The sequence below is a fragment of the Heptranchias perlo genome, chromosome 14 (assembly GCF_035084215.1).
Source record: "Heptranchias perlo isolate sHepPer1 chromosome 14, sHepPer1.hap1, whole genome shotgun sequence".
NCBI classification, from domain to species: Eukaryota; Metazoa; Chordata; class Chondrichthyes; order Hexanchiformes; family Hexanchidae; genus Heptranchias; species Heptranchias perlo.
In genome coordinates, this window is record NC_090338.1 from 65,966,782 (window position 1) to 65,986,699 (window position 19,918).

At 47.0% G+C, this 19,918-nt stretch overlaps 1 protein-coding gene across 1 annotated transcript in view; it reads left to right on the forward strand.

Moving 5' to 3' along the window:
* Positions 1-19,918, forward strand: part of LOC137332187 (matrix metalloproteinase-21-like) — a 41,953-nt gene that overhangs the window by 4,925 nt on the left and 17,110 nt on the right. Inside the window, exons 3-4 of the mRNA XM_067995887.1 lie at positions 15,408-15,547; positions 17,924-18,065. Coding sequence (XP_067851988.1) covers positions 15,408-15,547; positions 17,924-18,065 — 282 coding nt within the window. The remainder of the gene's footprint in view (positions 1-15,407; positions 15,548-17,923; positions 18,066-19,918) is intronic.

Consider the following 19,918-nt stretch of genomic DNA (forward strand, 5'->3'; position numbering starts at 1 on the left):
CATAAATAGTGCTTGTGTCTTCTGTACAAGAAGTACAAAGAGAGCTAAAGGCTCCTGCCTGCAGGAACTCTTGCCAGCTTATCATAAAAGTATTTCTTCAAGGAGGTAAGTGACAATTACATAGAATTACAAGGAATGTTAAGCACAGAAACAAGCCATTTGGCCCAACAGGTCTATGCTGGTGTTTGTGCTCCATGCGAGCCTCCTATCAACCCTTTTCATCTAATCCTATCAGCATACCCTTCAATCCCTTTCTCCCTCATGTGTTTATCTAGATTCCCCTTAAATGCATCTACGCTATTTACCTCAACTATTAACTTGTGGTAGCAAGTTCCACACTCTTACCACTCTCTGAGCAAAGAAGTTTCTCCTGAATTCCCTATTGGATTTATCAGTGACTATCTTATATTTATGGCCCCTAGTTCTGGTCTCCCCTACAATTGGAAACACCTCTTCTACATCTACCCTATCAAACCCTTTCATTATCTTAAAGACCTTGGCTGTGAACACCCAACATAGAAAAGCCCCTATTAAACAGTGGGACATGGCTCATAACTGATAAGCTTTGGATTTACTATTGATCACCTGGTGCCACCACTTTACAGTGTTAATGTGGCTGTGTTCTTCGCACTTGTTAAAGGTGAGGTATGTCAGTCATGGAAAATGGGACTCTGCCTATCAATGTTAAGTGCAGCCAGTTAGAGGCAAGGCAAAGCTCCCTTTACTCTGCTACAACAACACTCCTCAGAAAAGCACCACCGACTAACACTTCAATACTTCCCGCACCAGCCATCCTGTAGCCTCCCTGAGCAAGATGTGAGCCATTTTTTTGTGCTACAGGCCCATGCCCACTGGGAACTGTTTTTGAAGCTGCCTTGATGTAGAGACCCTTACTGGTAAAGGAGAACGTCATCCTATCAATTTGGGCTAAATTCTAACCCAGGTCCCAGAGGTGTAAGGCCAGTGTCTAATCCAATGCCCCACCCAGTGCCTGTAATTTGGCATATGATGAGTACTCGTTCCCTGCAATCTCCCAAAATATGATGGCGGTGAAAAAGCACATTGGATTCTAGTCAAATAAAGATATAAATAACCATTGAAACAATCTTTTTATGCTGTGCATAATAATAATTGTGCTTTGATAATAGTCTCGCGTCTAACGTTTTCCCATCGGACACCAGGGGCATGATTTTAACCCCGAAGAATGGGTGCGTTGGGGGCAGCGGTGGGGGGGGGGGGGGGGGGGCCTGAGCATGTCACCCGTGGCCTCTGAAACACGCCATGGAAACGGAGGCGAGTTTCAGCCAGCAACTGTTTGGACATTTAAACCAGTGATTGACAAATGGGGATAAAAGGTGAGTTTTTGCAGCAGGGCAAGCAGTTCCCTCAGACAAATCTTTGGCTGGGAGTTCTTAGTGTTCAGACTCAGATTTCTTTGTTCACACTCAGAATTGTTCTGTTCAGACATATTTGCCTGCATTTTGGACTCCCCCAAACTGACACCATCAGGGTTGGGGGGAGTAATGGATGTATTCAGCACTAGATCTGAGGAGGAGACACATCACCATCTGCACCAGGCACAGCGTGCAGTTATGGGAGTTGCAGCTCCATAAGACAGAGGTGCACCACAGGGACCTGCAGAAGAGCAGAGAGGGGAGCAACGGAGGGCCCGACGTTGCAGGAGGCACTACCCACGTGAGAGGGTCTACAAGCAGAGGCTGAGCTTCCTGGGCCCCTCTGAGGAGCAGTGCCTATGAAGGCTAAGATTGAGTGGCCAGGTGGTCGCAGACATCTGCAAGTTCCTTCATGCAGAGCTGCTCCCGACTGGGCCTGGTGGCCATGCATTGCCCGTCGCAGTTAAAATCACCACTGCCCTCAGTTTCTTCGCCTCCGGATCCTTCCAGGGTGCCACCGGTGACATCACCAGGATCTCTCAGTCGTCTGCACATAAATGTTTATGACAGGTCACAGATGGCTTGTTTGTTAGGACATCCCACTATGTCAACTTCCCCATCGTCAACATCAGCCAGACTGAGAGGGCAGTGGGTTTCCACTCTCTGGCTGGCTTTCCACGGATACAGGGCGCAATTGATTGCACACACATAGCAATCCAAGCATCTCCACATGAGTTAGGAATGTTCATCAACTGAAAAGGATATCACTCGATCAATGCGCAGTTGGTTTGTGTCCACCGGAAGAGGTTTCTGCAGGTGTGTGCCAAATTCCTGGGCAACCGCCTTGATTCCTTCATTCTGCGCGAATCCAACATCCTGGCCCTCTTCCACGCATTAGACACACTTAAGGGATGGCTCCTTGGAGACAAGGGATACCCCCTGCAGACGTGGCTCATGACACCTGTGAGGAACCCCACCAGCGAGGCACTGAAGCGGTAAAACGATAGTCACAGCATCACCAGGTCTGTCATAGAGTAAGCCAAAGGACTGCTGAAGATGCGCTTCCGATGCCTGGATCGATCTGGGGAAGCCCGTCGGTACTTACCGGAGAGAGTGTGTAGAATAATAGTCGTTTGTTGCATCCTGCACAACATTGCTCAACAGAGAGGGTTACAGGTGGATGAGGTCCCATGCTCTCCACAAGCAGCTGCACCTGCCAGCAACATTGAAGAAGAAGGTGAGGAAGATGAGGAGGAGGAGGTGGAGGATGAGGAGGATGACGATGGGTGAACCATCAGCAAAGCAGCGTCTCACCTGGCTGCTCGTCATGCCAGGGAGTCACTCATATTTGATGGATTCTCATAAGATCTGCAAAGCGACTACAGCCAAGTACTCAGATCACCTGTAATGACCACCACACCACAACCCCCCCACCCCCTGTCCCGAGTTGCACAAAACAGTCATACAACAACACATACACCAATTGCAAACGCACCCAATGGGTGGCATTAAATCTCGCCACCCATGAGCAACCACATGTAAGGGCGTGTTCACAAAAGGGACTCAATAATGGGCGAGATGTGGCAGTGGTGGTGATAATCATAACATTTAATGTGAAGTTAACATAAACCAAATAAAAATGAAAAACGGGACAGGCTGTCAGACATCCTTGTGCATACCCTTGGTGATAACAAAACCATTGACTTCCTCTTCCTACTGCTTCTACGTGGTGCATCCCCTGTGGCTGCAGCAGAGGTACTGGCAGGTTGCTCGGATTCATGCCCGGGCTGCTTAGATGCTTTCGGCCTAAGATCTCTGGGTTCTGGAGCCCATGAGGGCCCCATCAAAGACTGCTCCCCCTGCACCTGCGCAGGGGCAGACTCAGCCATCTGGAGAGGAGGTAGCATTGCGGGTACCGGTTGAGGGGGGGCAACGGATGAGACGTGGGAGCACTTTGAGTGGTGTCCCCACTTCCATGTCCTCTTTCGCCATCATCCCTATCCTGGGCCAGGCCCACATCACTCCTACCACCCTGCTCGACAACAGTTTGGGGGACATTGTGATGCCTTGGAAGGCCAGTGTCAGTGTATCTGTCTGCCTGTCTAAGGCAGCAGAATGTAGTTCACCCTGAGTCCACACAGCCGTTGCCAGGGCCTGTATGGACTCATTTGTGAGCTGCCCTTGAAGCTCAATGGAGGCTGCCATTCTCTCCATCGCACTTACCTGTGCCACCAATCACCAGTGATGGAGTTGGACTCCTCCATCTTCTCCGCTACTGTGGAGAGTGAGCATGGCATGTTTTCCACTCCCTTGCAAAGTTGCTCCTGTACCTCTATCATTCTCCTGCTCAAAGATGTCCCCCGGGGTTCAGCATCTGTGCTAAGCTGAGCAGAGTTTGGAGAGGACTGCGCCCACCGACGCGGACTCACCACCGCTGCCCCTGCCAACAGTGTCTGCTCGTGCTCATTCGTGTGTGTTGATTCACCAGGTGACAACCCAACTACCTCTCAAATAGGACCCACCGAGGTGTGAGTATCTGCGCTGGTGCACGGCTGGATATGATGTGACGGTGCGCCCTCAGAGGAAGGGAGCTCCTCTGAGGGATCACCCTCGATCAGTCCGTGACACCCCTGGAAAAGAACGTGCAGCATACTGAGATGTGCAGCAGATCAATCATTGATAACATCAATCCACGTTGTGTGGGAGGGATGTTAAAGTTCTGTCACCAGATGTTTGCAGGGTGCCAGTCTCGGCATCCCCGACAACCAGGCACTCCACCATACAACTTATCTCCAATGCCTCTTCCTCCACCTCTGTGAGGGCCACTATTTGTGGAGGCCCTCCTCCAGTCCTCGCCCTCTCCCTTGCATTTTGCACTCTCTTCTCCTACAAGGGGAGAAAGTACAGACGTGTGAGTGAGTGAGGGGGAAGTGATCACCCGTTGGATGTATTGCTTTGGGTCAGGATGACAATGAAGCAGATGAATCAGAGGGCGACGATCAGACAGATTGATCACATTGGATCAGGAATGGGGTGAGTGGGAGAGGTCGGTGCACACACTGGGGGGTGAACAAGTGCACAGAAAGTGAAGGGAACTTGTCACTGAGCCTTAAGTGGGTGTGAGGAGTGATGTGATGGAGTAGGCTTCGCAGGGCAGTGTGATGGGGGGTAATGTTCACCACAGAATGCAGGTCAATCAGTAACTGTACTCACTTTTCCTGACCTGGTTAGGTCATTAAATCTCTTTCTGCGTCGCAGCCACGACCGGGACACCTTGCTCCTGCTGCTGACCTGGTCTGCCACCTCCAGCCACACCTTCTTTGTGACAGAGCCAGATTTCTTACTCCTGTCTGGTGGATAAAGCACCTCCTTCCTGCTTCTCACTGCGCCCAGCAATGTCTCCAGGGCGAAGTCAGAGAACCGAGGTGCTGCCTTGGCTCTGGAACGTTGCATGATCATTGTAGCCTCCTTTCTCCTTCAAAATGCATTGTTGGAGTGGCCCTTTAAATAGTGGGCTTTAAACGCATCATGCGGGTGCACAGACCGCCCTCTGCACAGCTTGAGGACACAAAACCCGGAAGTTGGGTTAACTGGCTTCAATTGAGTCGCAATCACTCCGGAAACTGCACGATTTTTTTCTCCTGTCCTGCTACCTTCAGGGATCTGTGGACATGTACTCACAGATCCCTGAAGGTAGCAGGACAGGTAAAGAAAATCCCACCCAATTATTGCAAACAAGGTAAGGGAATACACAATAAATGGGAGGATACTGAGAGGTGTAGAGGAAGAGAGGGACCTTGGAGAGTATGTCCACAGATCCCTGAAGGTAGCAGGACAGGTAGAGAAAATCCCACCAAAATTGTCCATTTGGTTGATAGTGAGGAGGAAAGCTGTAGACTGCAGGAAGATATCAGTGGACTGGTCAGGTCAGCAGAAAAGTGGCAAATGGAATTCAATCCAGAGAAGTGTGAGGTAATGTATTTGGGGAGGGCAAACAAGGCAAGGGAATACACAATAAATGGAATGATACTGAAAGGTGTAGACCTTGGAGTGCATGTCCACAGATCCCTGAAGGTAGCAGGACAGGTAAAGAAAATCCCACCCGATTATTGACAGCCATCGCCCCCGGCTGAGATTCCGCCTCCTGGTTAAAATTTAGGCCCAGATATGTTGCAATCTTAGTAAAAAGAGAAAGGCTGGGGCATTTCATCTTGCATTCTTCTGACCTGCAGCCTGACATTTACAAGCAGATTACTGACCTGTAATCCATCTCAAGGATTTACAACCAGCTACAATTATTGAATTCCCATAGGGAGCATTCGAGCAGTGGTCTTAAAGGGGCAGTCTAGATTAGCAGTTAAACATCACAAGCAAAATCCAAGTGTGTCGTCGCAGGTAAGTATTTTTTGCATTATGTTATGCCTTTTATGTTGGAAAGTCTCAAGACGCACCAAGCAATGAATTACTTCTTAAAGGGTGATTACTGTTGTGTAGGCAGACTTCTAATATCATAGAATCATACAGCACAAAATGAGGTCATTCAGCCCAACATGCCTGTGCCAGTTCTTCAAAAGAGCTGTCCAATTAGTCCCACTCCCCTGCTCTTTCCACATAAGAACATAAGAAATTGGAGCAGGAGTAGGCCAATCGGCCCCTCGAGCCTGCTCCGCCATTCAATAAGATCATGGCTGATCTGATCCCAACCACAAATCTAAAGAACACAAGAAGTCGGAGCAGGACCCGGCCACATAGCCCCTGGGCCCTCTCCGCCACCCACAGGGCATTGACCGATCCGAACTCAGCTTCATGTCCAATTTCCTGCCCGCTCCCCATAACCCCTAATTCCCTTTACTTCTAGGAAACTGTCTATTTCTGTTTTAAATTTATCTAATGATGTAGCTTCCACAGCTTCCTGGGGCAGCAAATTCCACAGACCTACCACCCTCTGAGTGAAGAAGTTTCTCCTCATCTCAGTTTTGAAAGAGCAGCCCCTTATTCTAAGATTATGCCCCCTAGTTCTAGTTTCACCCATCTTTGGGAACATCCTTACCGCATCCACCCGATCAAGACCCTTCACAATCTTATATGTTTCAATAAGATCGCCTCTCATTCTTCTGAACTCCAATGAGTAGAGTCCCAATCTACTCAACCTCTCCTCATATGTCCGCCCCCTCATCCCCGGGATTAACCGAGTGAACCTTCTTTGTACTGCCTCGAGAGCAAGTATGTCTTTTCTTAAGTATGGAGACCAAAACTGTATGCAGTATTCCAGGTGCGGTCTCACCAATACCTTATATAACTGCAGCAATACCTCCTTGTTTTTATATTCTATCCCCCTAGCAATAAAAGCCAACATTCCGTTGGCTTTCTTGATCACCTGCTGCACCTGCATACCAACTTTTTGATTTTCTTGCACTAGGACCCCCAGATCCCTTTGTACTGCAGTACTTTCCAGTCTCTCGCCATTAAGAAAATAACTTGCTCTCTGATTTTTCCTGCCAAAGTGCATAACCTCACATTTTCCAATATTATATTGCATCTGCCAAATCTCCGCCCACTCACCCAGCCTGTCTATATCCCCTTGCAGGTTTTTTATGTCCTCCTCACTCTCTACTTTCCCTCCCATCTTTGTATCATCTGCAAATTTTGATATGTTGCACTCGGTCCCCTCCTCCAAATCGTTAATATAGATTGTAAAGAGTTGGGGACCCAGCACCGACCCCTGTGGAACACCACTGGTTACTGGTTGCCAGTCCGAAAATGAACCATTTATCCCAACTCTCTGCTTCCTGTTTGATAACCAACCCTCCACATAGCCCTGCAAATGTTTCCTTTTTAAGTTATATATCCACTTCCCTTTAATCAAGGACAGTCATCATGGATTTGTTAAGGGAAGGTCGTGTCTGATTAACTTGATTGAATTTTTTGAGGAGGTAACAAGGAGGGTCGATGAGGGTAATGTGCTTGATTTAGTCTACTTGGATTTTAGCAAGGCTTTTGACAAGGTCCCACATGGTAGACTGGTCAAAAAAGTACAAGCCCTTGGGATCCAAGGGAAAGTGGCAAGTTGGATCCAAAATTGGCTCAGTGGCAGGAAGCAAAGGGTAATAGTCGACGGGTGATTTTGTGACGGGAAGGCTGTTTCCAGTGAGGTTCCACAGGGCTCAGTACTAGGTCCCTTGCTTTTTGTAGTATATATTAATGATTTGGACTTGAATGTAGGGGACAGGATTAAGAAGTTTGCAGATTATACAAAAATTGGCCGTGTGGTTGATAGTGAGGAGGAAAGCTGTAGACTGCAAGAAGATATCAATGGACTGGTCAGGTGGGCAGAAAAGTGGCAAATGGAATTCAATCCAGAGAAGTGTGAGGTAATGCATTTGGGGAGGGCAAACAAGGTAAGAAAATACACAATGAATGGGAGGATACTGAGAGGTGTAGAGGAACAGAGGGATCTTGGAGTACATGACAACAGATTCCTGAAGATAGCAGGACAGGTAGATAAGGTGGTTAAGAAGGCATATGGGATATTTTCCTTTATTAGCCGAGGCATAGAACATAAGAGTAGGGAAGTTATGCTAGAACTGTATAAAACACTAGTTAGGCCACATCTAGCATACTGCTTACAGTTCTGGTCACCACATTATAGGAAGGATGTAATTGCACTAGAGAGAGTACAGAGGAGATTTACGACGATGTTGCCAGAACTGGAGAATTTTAGCTATGGGGAAAGATTGGATAGGCTGGAATTGTTCTCTTTGGAAGCAAGGAGGCTGAGGGGAGATTTAATTGAGGTGTACAAAATTATGAGGGGTCTAGATAGGGTGGATAGGAAGGACCTGTTTCCCTTAGCAGAGAGGTCAATAACCAGGGGGCATTGATTTAAAGTAATTGGTAGAAGGATTAGCATGGAGTTGAGGAGAAATGTTTTCATCCAGAGGGTGATGGGGGTCTGGAACTCACTACCTGTAAGGGTGATAGAGGCAGAAACCCTCATCACATTTAAAAAGTACCTGGATGTGCACTTGAAATGCCGTAACCTACAGGGCTACAGACCAAGAGCTGGAAAGTGGGCTTAGGCTGGATGGCTCTTTTTCGGCTGGCACGGACACGATGCGCCGAATGGCCTCCTTCTGTGCCGTAAATTTTTATGATTCTAAGATTCTATAAAGTTACTCTTGAATCCGCTTCCACCACCCTTTCAGGTAATGCATTCCAGATCAGAATGAACATTGTTGGATGGAAGAGCAATATTTGTCCCTCAGTGTATGTCACACGAATAACATCTCAATAAAGGTTACCTCTCAAAAAAAACCATCGGAAAATAGCTCTTCCTAATAGATCGCCAAACCATAAGGGAACTTGGGTCTGTGCTAGTGCCCTGGCCAAGATTTATCCCTCAAACATGCCTTGATACTCATCAAATTGCTCACAATTAAATGGTGTAATACTGAGCCACGTAAAAGCAAGAAAGAAATTGCATTTATAAAGGGTTTTTCATGACCTCAGGACATCCCAAAGCGTTATACAGCCAATGAAGTACTTTTGTAATGTAGGAAGCACGGCAGCCAATTTACACACAGCAAGGTCCCACAAACAGCAATAAGATAAATGACCAGATAATCTATTTTTAGCGATGTCAGTTAAGGGATAAATATTGACCAGGGCACTGGGGAGAACTCCACAGCTCTTTGAAATAGTGACGTGGGATCTTTTATGTCCACCTGAGCGGGCAGACGGGGCCTCGGTTTAATGTCTTATTCAAAAGACGGCACCTCAGCACTGCACTGGGATTGTCAGCCTGGATTTATGGAAAGTCACGGGCTGCAGGTGTGCAGACTACATGCAAGCAGCCACCTTTCATCTGTACCAGTGAACCTCATTAAAAGCTTGTTTTACAGTTTGAACGACTGAAGGTGACGTGAAAGGATAAAAGGGAAGAAAAAGAAAGAATGAACAAGGAAATATGAGAGATAATTACTGTACCTAGTGCCACATTTAGAATGGGTTGACTCCACCTTGCTGTCCTTTTGAGGCATAGAGTTCTCAAAGCACTTTTTATTACATGACTGATGGTCCCTCACAATTCTTGTAAGCCTATATTATTGAAGTATGTAGGCCAGGTTAACTCCTTCACTGCCACAGCCTTGTTGGGGTTGCCTCCTGCGTGGTGCTAACCATTTTTTCCTATATCCGCACGTCTTCTGAACTGAATGAAAATGGTCACTTGCATGCACTCCAGATTTAAAGCGGGCAAAGGACCGCTTCCCTGAAAGGCCGAATATCGCAAAGAGTTTGATGAATAGACTGTGGGAATGCGCTGTATTCCGTGTCAGCCAAGGAAGGATAAGCTTGTTCTTAAAGGAGAAGGCTAATCTGGCCAACTTCCATTGGGCTGAGAAGGGACTGGTATCCTCCTCTGTCAGGTACACTCTGACTTCCATGCAACAAGAGGATTAGATGGTTCAGTACTGGATCCCAGCCAAACTGGGAAGGTTAAGAGCCGTCCTGTCAACTCTGGTGACTGCTGGCCAGAGACGGACCCGACAAATATGTCATCGGAGCAGGTCTTAACCATCTGGGAGAGCTGACACAACTGGTCCTCACAAGATCTGCCAGATCTGAGAATATCTCCGCCCAGATGAGAAATATTTTAGCTGCGTTTACAGTCGGCTTTCAGTTCAGATTCAGTTCACAGGCCGACATCTGTGAGTCAGCTCCTGGTGTTTATGCTATTAAATAGCCCCTGTCCTTTAACCAAGAGCAGAGGCTCTGGGAGCTTGACTCACCAATACATGGCATCCTAGAATCTGAATTCAAAAAGAAGTGTAAAAACCAGCTTTTAAATGATTTTGTTTTCCCACCAAGTATTTCTTCACCATGAAGGTACTTACCTTCTCCCCGCAAATTAACACCCCTCTCTAATGATCCCTAAATGTCTTCAGGCTGAATCGTGGATGTGGGAGTACAGAGGTGGAGTGAACGATCAATAAAAGGGGCAGAGGTCTTATGGCAGAACTTGCTTTTCCTAGACCTGAACCTGCCCCACTGCTCCTCTTTATCACGAGTCCAAAGTAACCTGAACTGCGGCTCATGATCCTATAACCCAGTCCCTTTTACTTCAACATCTCATATCTGATGAGGTGCAAAGGGGAGATGTAGAACAAAACAGGTTGCCATTCAAAGAGAAAGAAGGGCACATTCAAGGCAAACAGGCTTGTTCTTCACACCTGCAGAGAACAGGCTTGTGGTAATCAATCTACCCTGCCCAGGTGCTGTCACCTAAAATTCCATTAACACCTAAAAGAGATTATAGTTCTGTACTGGGTTTCTTCTTAATCACAATTGGACAATGAGGAGTTTACGACTGAATTGGAATTTTACTGCGTTGAATAACGATAACTTGGAATTTATATCGTGCCTTCAATGTAGAAAAATGTCCCAAAGCCCTTCGCTGAGGCGTAATCAAAAAAAAATTGACGCCCAGCCAAAGAAGGAGATTTTAAGAGAGCTTAGACAAAGAGGTGGGTTTTAAGAAGGGTCTTGAAAGAGGAGAGGCAGGTGGAGAAGCTGAAGGGTTTAGGGAGGGAATCGCAGAGCGTGGGGTCTAGGCAGTTGAAGGCCAGGGGCAGAAACATGATTGGAAAGATTCAAACAGAGAGCTGCAGGAGAGATGGAGACACAGATTTTGGGAGGCCTTCTGGTCTGAAGGGCAGTTCCTGGCGCATGCCCAAAGCCAGCTCCATAAGGCACCCCTCCACCTGGGTGTCCTGTGGCCGTGACTCCAGAAGGAGGCAGGAGCCCAGGAATAGCCTCGTCCCGTCTTGCGGACTGGGGCAATGCCAATGCCCTCCCCGGAAATCCCCGGAACTCCTGGGATATCCTGGAGACTGAGTTTACAGGTCTGTAGCCGGAGAATGGACATTCAGGAAAATCAGCCCCTCTCTGTTCTAAATATACTATTTCTGAATTTCACTTATGTCTTCATGCCATACTTCGAAATTTTGATTCTACATTCACTTTATCGTAACCGTTTTATGTTCCACATACCTCAGTGAGGTCTCTCATGATACACTTTCAATGGAGGGAGCAGTGGCCGCTGTAAGACTTTCTCCATTCACGGGAGGGTGGGTGGTGTGGCGGGGGGGGGGGGGTTTCTCGGGGGAGTTACCGCCGCTTCCCGGAACCAATGCCACCTCCCCCACGATGGCCCCGGTAAGTAGCGATAACACAGACGGAAATTCCGCCAGGATCCGAGCCACAGGGCAGGCAGAGACGGAGCCGGCAGTTGGCGGTCATGGTCGGGGCAGCGAGGCGGCACAGGCCTCACCCCACCGTTTTCCCACAGTTTCCGTCCAATTGTGGCCGAAACGGTGGAGGAAAATCTCCCCCATGCTGCGGAATTCAGTGGAAAACTTATTTCATTCTAAGTTACTTTGTTCGAGATGAGTGAAAAATCGGCAAACCCAAATATAATGAGATTTTTTTTACATAGAATTACATTACAGCACAGAAACAGGCCATTCAACCCAACTGGTCTATGCCGGTGTTTCTGCTTCAAACAAGCCTCCTCCCACACTAATTGCCTCTTCCCACTTTGCCCCCATATCCCCCTATTCCCTTCTCCCTCTGCTGTTAATCTCCAGAATCTGCTATGATGCTACACAGTGATGCCACCACCCTCCCAGGAACTGAGCTTAATTTTGGACAGTCTCAGTCCAATCCCTAGCAAGCACAAGACCTACAGCTCAAAATTTTCCCCCAATTTGGCCACAATTGACACTAAATTGGCAATGCCATGCAGAAGACCCACAGGATGGCTGGTATGGGGGAAAATGTAACATTGGTACATTTAGGGGCACTGTTCTAAGATTAGGACAAAAAGCAGGGATTTTTCTTCTTTACTTGGTAGTGCTTGATGCTGATACTTGATGCCTAGGGCAAATTACTCCCTCATCTAATACCAACAAAAACAGATTAACTTTTTTGGGTGTTGTTGGCAGCTCCAACAACACTCAAGAAGTTCGACACCATCCAGGACAAAGCAGCCCGCTTGATTGGCACCCCATCCACCACCCTAAACATTCACTCCCTTCACCACCGGCGCACCGTGGCTGCAGTGTGTACCATCCACAGGATGCACTGCAGCAACTCACCAAGGCTTCTTCGACAGCACCTCCTAAACCCACGACCTCTACCACCTAGAAGGACAAGGGCAGCAGGCGCATGGGAACAACACCACCTGCACGTTCCCCTCCAAGTCACACACCATCCCGACTTGGAAATATATCGCCGTTCCTTCATCGTCGCTGAGTCAAAATCCTGGAACTCCCTTCCTAACAGCACTGTGGGAGAACCTTCACCACACGGACTGCAGCGGTTCAAGAAGGCGGCTCACCACCACCTTCTCAAGGGCAATTCGGGATGGGCAATAAATGCCGGCCTTGCCAGCGACGCCCACATCCCATGAACGAATAAAAAAAATAAGATGGTACACACTGCAGCCACTGTGCGCCGGTGGTGAAGGGAGTGAATGTTTAGGGTGGTGGATGGGGTGCCAATCAAGCGGGCTGCCCTGTCCTGGATGGTGTCGAGCTTCTTGAGTGTTGTTGGAGCTGCACTCATCCAGGCAAGTGGAAAGTATTCCATCACACTCCTGACTTGTGCTTTGTAGATGGTGGAAAGGCTTTGGAGAGTCATCCCATTCATCTTTGTGGAATGCTGCAAATTGGCTGCCACATTACGCTACATAACAACAGATACGGCTCTTCAACATAATTCATTCTGTGTCAAGCACTTTGAGAAATTTATGAGTAGCGTGATAAGGCTTTATATTGGGAAAGCCATCTACGCCCTAAGCTCTGGAATTCCCTCCCTTAATCTCTCTGCCTCTCCATCTCTCTCTTCCTTTAAGATGCTCCTTAAACCCTACCTCTTTGACCAAGCTTTTGGACACCTGTCCTAATGTCTCCTTCTTTGGTTCAGTGTCAAGTTTGGTCTGATTACACTCCTGCGAAGCGCCTTGGGACTTTAAAGGCTCTATATAAACAGAAATCTTTCTTTGAGAACAGAAATGATTATTTCTCTATTATTAACATCCCTCGCATTAATGAGCGCAAAATGTTTAGCTAAATTTCCATCTCTCAGGGCTGGCTTATAGCTCATCCACCCAATAAGGGTCAGCTTGGCACATTGGTAGCACTCCTGCCTCTGAGTGAGATGGTTGTGGGTTTAAGTCCCACTTCAGAGACTTGAGCACATAAACCAGGATGAAATGAGTAGCTTTCTTTCTCTTGTTGGACACTTTAAAGTGTGACAGATTCCGTCAAAACTTTTATGTCATAGTAAAACCCAAATAGCGCAGCTCACAGTAAGTCAGAGGGTAGGATGACAGGAGCATCATACCATGTAAAACATGATCTGTTATTCTTCTACTAAAGCATATGTGTGCGTCCCTATAAAGATAAAAAGCCCAATTGCTGTTAAGTAAACTCTAGGTTTGTACAAAGATCAATTAGGAAGCTGCAGATATTCTGTCTCCAATATTTTATATTCTTGGAGAGTTCCTTGGTTTCATTATGTTTTTTTTCTTGAACTGTGATGGACAACTGAAGTGCGACAGATAGAACGTATGCGGTGGAACCATCCAGGGCCGAAATAGTGCAACTGTTCTGGTGGACTTCTGCCGCAGCTCCAACAAGAGAGCAGGCCTTGGAGAGGAGTTCCCGAGGAGCTTGGCAAGGGCGGGACCTCCGTCTGCCCCTTAATTGAGCAATCATTCCAGTGGGGGAGGGGCTGAGTGGATACTCCCAATGCTAGAAGTTCCTGCACTCTCAGCCTACAGGGTACCCCTCATAACATTGGGCGCTAGTACTCCCGAGGAGAAGAGCCATACCGGCCTTCATTCCAATGCTAGTTGGCCCCCACGAGAAGTGGAGGGACAGGAACAATGGTCTAGACCGGGATTGGAGCCACTTGTTAAAAACAAAACCTGGCTTCCTTACAAAGGATGCCAGGGGAGGACTAACTAATTTTGTTTCCGGGGGGGTGGGGGGCTTTGCCTTACCCCAGCTGGCCAAAGTATGCGACCTCTTCTGGTGGGGGACAACCCAGATGCTTCCCCCTCCTGATGCCAAAAGCCTGCTTTTTATGAACCCACCCATTATGTGCATGGATGGATGGATGGATGGATGGAATGATAGGATGATGGGATGATGGATGGATAGATAGATAGATAGATAGATAGATAGATAGATAGATAGATAGATAGATAGATAGATAGATAGATAGATAGATAGATAGATAGATAGAACCATTAGAAAGCAGGAAATGAGAGAAGGTAATTTGGTCGAATTAGGTGGTAATATCTCTACGGCCTACATTATTTATTCTCATCATGAGATTCCCACAGTCCCTGCAGCTGAGGAAACATCACCTTTCACACAACGTCCTATAATCTCTTTGTACTTATCCTTACAATTCCCAGTCCCTTTCCGAACTAGATCTTCAATTATCTCTTTTTTTTCCTTGACCAGCACTTTAACTTATTTGGTTGGGAATCCTTTCCCTATTTGCACTACTGCTGAGTGATGAGTAGGTTCCCCCAGGGAACTGTGTGGAGACCATTACTGTTCTTAATTTATCAGGAGCTCAATGCAATTTGGTTACATTCACAGATGATACCAAACTAAGAGCATTAGTTGATTCTGTGGAGGCAGCTCCGAAAATACAAAATGAGTTGGATAACATTGGGTGGATATTCTTGCCCCCGCTCGGCACTGGATAGGAGTAGTGCGCTGTCCTGAGTCATTAATATGGCTTTTCTAGTGCTATGCACTAATTTTAAAAAAAAACATTTTCTTCAATATTCTCTCTGTTTTCTTTTGACTTTCAGATCTTAGAACTAGGGATCTCCAGGAGTGTGTGAATATTTTTCAGGAGCAGTAGAGGGTCCCCACACAGAAAGGTTTGGAAACCATGTACTAACCAGATAGACTTGTGTTTGTGTTCTAGGGCAACACCTTGGCTGTTCTCAGGACTTTGATGGGACGGGACAGATCTTTGCCCATGCCTGGTACTTGGCCGATATCCATTTTGACGATGCTGAACATTTTGTTGTCACCAACAACGGTCAGGGCATTAGTCTCCTTACGGTATTTCATGTCTTTTTTTTTACACTGTGATCTTATCTCTCTCTCTCTACATATCAAAGGAACAATATGCCTTAGAATCATAGAATCTTACAGCCAGAAGGAGGCTACTCGGCCCATCGTGACCGTGCCGGCTCTTTGAAAGAGCTACCAATTAGTCCCACTCCCCTGCTCTTTAGCCCTGCAAATTTTTCCTTTTCAACTATAGATCCAATGCCTTTTGAAAGTTACTATTGCGGTGGAGAACTATTGCCTTAATACAGCATTGGTGATGGAGATTCCAATTCTATTTTTAATTATGGTGGGAGGGGACTTAGAGCCAAGCCTTGATCCAGTTCTCACACTACATCCGCACTTATAGGCTGGGAATTTGCTTAGAGCTGCTCCCGCTCTGCTGTCGTACCTTCACCAGAAGTTCCAGCTAACTCCGCCGTACTTCCGACTAAGCTATAGCGGCAGAGAGGAAATTCCCATCCGTAAACTTTCCATAAGGAGTCATTGCATAGCAACCAGGAGTGGGAACCCTGAGTAATTTTTTTTAATCCCTCCCTATCCTAGGGATTATAACTTTATAACATTTAATGATAGCATTTTTACTGCTGAATGTGACCTTATCTGACATCAACAGACACTCACCATGGAATGGAGGAATTCCCTGATAAGAAATCGGGAATGGGAATCCTGGCTAATTTATAGTCGTTTCAAACCACCACCCCCACACACCCCCCGCCACCCCAATTGTCTCCCCAGCTGAGAGAAGCTAAGTTGGCGCAAAACAGGAACCAAACCTGGTTCTTGGTTTGTATGGCACTGTTCTGCATTGGTGAACAAAATTATCATTTGAGCCACCCGGAGAGAAAAATTCCAATGTAGCTACCCGTGTCCAAAACTAGATATTGGAATTAATGTACGGTGACCTCCATGCTCAGTACAGGCGTGCTGAGGGAGTTGTGTTTTCGACTCACTTCAGAAGACTGACACTTCTGCCAGGTGACAGGTGAACTAAACTCTCTGTCATGACTAATCCAAACAGCACTCACGCTACAAAGAAACAAAGTGCATCTATTGATGACCTTGTGGGTAAAAGCACCAGCTTCTGTGCATCCTTACCCGGAGTTTCCACCAGGTTTTCCCAATCACCTGCCGTTAACTTCGGTTGGAGATCGGCGGAACTAGGGTTGCCAACTCTGGGTCGGACGTATTCCTGGAGGTTTCATCCAACTGCCCCTCCCCCACTCTTCCGCTGTTGGTGAAGCAACATGTCCCCCAACAAAGACTGTCAATCAAACAGACTTTCTCCCCATCTCCAGTACTTTTAGAATTAATAAACAAAAGTAATCAAAGAAAATGAAAAAAGTCACACAATTGTTATTAATATCCCTATGATTTTTTCTCTTGAGTTGCTTGCAGCAGTGCCCTGGAGATAATCTTTAATTCCTGGAAACTCCAGGGCAATCTGGGAGGGTTGGCAACCCTAGATGGAGCACCCGGAGAAACAGTCCTTTTCAGACGTTTACACCATTTCCCCGTTGGGGGGGTGGGGGGTGCTGTTGGGTTCCATTGATCCCCCACCAGAGAACCCCCTTACGGAAATTGTGGGCGTCAGACTGGGAGGTCCCAGGTTCAATTCCCACTTTGTGCAGCATTAACCGATCTCAGGCAGGGCAGTCAGGGGGAGAGAGAGAGAGAGAGAAAATATCAGCCAGTGCTTCTGATCGCTATCCCGTGAACTCCCGCTGGAATGTGCATGTGTAGACATCAGGCGAGAGCAGGATTGGACTCGACCCTGATGCCTTCCACAGATGAATAGCCTACTGATGCCTACTAATAAGGCTCAGCACCTTCAGTTAAGGGAAGAGGAGAGAAAACCGCCAAACTATTAAAATAAAGCATTGCAGTAGAGACAAAACGATCTTTGAAGTTGTAATGTAATATTTGGGGTCAGGTGACAGTTTAAAAGTGCTCGAGCTTCAATCTCATGATATCACCTGAACCCCTCAATTATCTGTAATTGAAGAAATTGTTGACATGTACGCAATAATCTCTGTTTGCTCAAAATCAGCAAAGAGAAATCCCTATGTTCTTGGAAATTACTTCGGTTCGGATTAGGAGCAGATTAGTTCAATAAAAAAGATACAATCAATCAGCCAGGATAAGATCAATGCTGCAGTTCATGAATGGGATAATGTGCCTTCACTTTGTTAAACACTTCAATGAACCTCCACAAAAGCCAGAGGAAAAGGGATACTGCACCTTTAAGGAAACCTCATTGTGTTACCTTACTCCTTTTAAGTAAACTAAACGCATTGTAACCAAGAAAATGATCTCCTTGTTGTGCCTTGGGTTTACAGGCTACTTCCTTGCATTCTTCTGTTTCAGGTTGCTGTCCATGAAATTGGCCATGCCCTTGGTTTGCCCCATCTCCTTCGAGCAGGCTCTGTCATGCACCCAAATTACAACACACAAGGTGAAAACTTTGAACTGGACTGGTTAGACAGAAAGGCTGTACAGGGCTTATATGGTAAGTACAGGCACTGAAAGCATGGGTCCTGTTGAGATGTAAGTGGACTATTCCATTTAACAAAGAGGAAAAATAGAGGGGTTGTACTTCTTACTGAAATTGCCTGCATCCTTCCTTTTCATTCAAATAGAAAAAAATTCTCTTGCCAGATTTATTTTAATTTTTTTTTTAAATTGTCTCTTGAAGACTTTGTAATGAAATCTCTCTCAGTCCTTGGCCACTTCAGTGATATCACTTACAGGGAACGTCCCATACCACAGGGAGCAGCTCCACCGTAAGCAACGGGAGCCTGCAGCTTTGGGACAGCTGGATCTAGCCAACCTCGGGAACCACATTGCGCTCTGGAAAATCTGTAAGCCCCGAGCTATTCTGAAGTCAAGCCCACTCTGCCAACGCAATTTAAAATGGGAAATCCACCCCCGCCCCCACACACCTCCCTATAATCAACAACTCTGGAGCAGCCTAGAAAAGAGGGTCTTTAAGGTAGAGAAAGCTTCTTGCTTCAGGTGCTTCAGGTTGTGTGTCCCCGCACTCAAGGCCTAGATCATTAACTCTTATTGCTGCTCTGCCCTATGGTTGCTGGTGAGATGCTCTTCCACTCAGAAGGGAGTATTTCACCCTGCCCTCACCCAACCTACTGTTCGATCGGCGTCTGAAAATCTGAGTTAGTGCCATTTCCACTTTCATCAAGAACAACATCAGCTTGCATTGATATAGCGCCTTTAACATAGGAAAACGTCCCGAGGCGCTTCAGAACATCGTAATGGATGAACATTGACACCGAGCCAAAGAAGGAGATATTAGGAGAGACAGAGAGGTTTAGGGACGGATTTCCGGAGCTTAGGGCCTTGACAGCTGAAGGCATGGCCGCCAATGGTGGGGTGAAGGGTGTGTGGGATGCGTACGAGGCCAGAGTTGGTGGAACGCAGAGTTCTTGGAGGGTTGGAGGGGGTTACAGAGATAGGGAGGGGCGAGGCCATGGATGGATTTGAACGCGAGGATGAAAAAGTTAAATTCAAGGTGGACCGGGAGTTAATGTAGGTCAGCAAGCTCAAGGGTGATGGGTGAAAGGGACTTAGTGTAGATTAGGAGATGGAGAGCAGAGTTTTGAATGAACTGAAGTTTATGGAGGGAGCAAGGTGGGAGGCCGGTCAGGAAAGCATTGGAATTGGGGTAAGAAATTTTTGGATTTCAGTTTCAGCAGTCGATGAGCTGAGGCAGGGGCAGAGACCGGCAATGTTACGGAGGTGGAAGTAGGCGGCCTTTGTAATGGAGAGGATATGGGGTCGGAAGCTCAGCTCAGGGTCAAGTAGAATGCAGAAGTTGTGAACAGTCTGGTTCAGCCTGAGACAGTGGCCAGAAAGGGGGATGGAATTGGTGGCAAGGGAATAGAGTTTGTGGCGGGGACCGAAGACAATGACTTTAGTCTTCCCAGTGTTTAATTGAAGGAAATTGCAGCTCACCCAGGACTGGATGTCGGACAAGCAATTTGACAACACAGAGGCAGTGGAGGGATTGAGAGAGATGGTGGTGAGGTAGAGCTGGGTGTCGTCAGCATACATGTGGAATCTGACATTGTGTTTTCGGATGATGTCACTGAGGGGCAGCATGTAGATGAGAAATAGGAGGGGGCCAAAGATAGATCCCTGGGGGACTCCAGAGATAACAGTGCAGAGTGGGAAGAGAAGCCATTGCAGGAGATTCTCTGGCTACGACTGGATAGGTAAGAGTGAGAGGTAACCCTTCATTTTGGCCAGAAATTACACACACTACAGCTGGATTGGCCCTTCTGTGCATTACTTATACCATTTAGGTACTCAGCAATTAAGCAACGAGTTAGATCAAGACTAGAA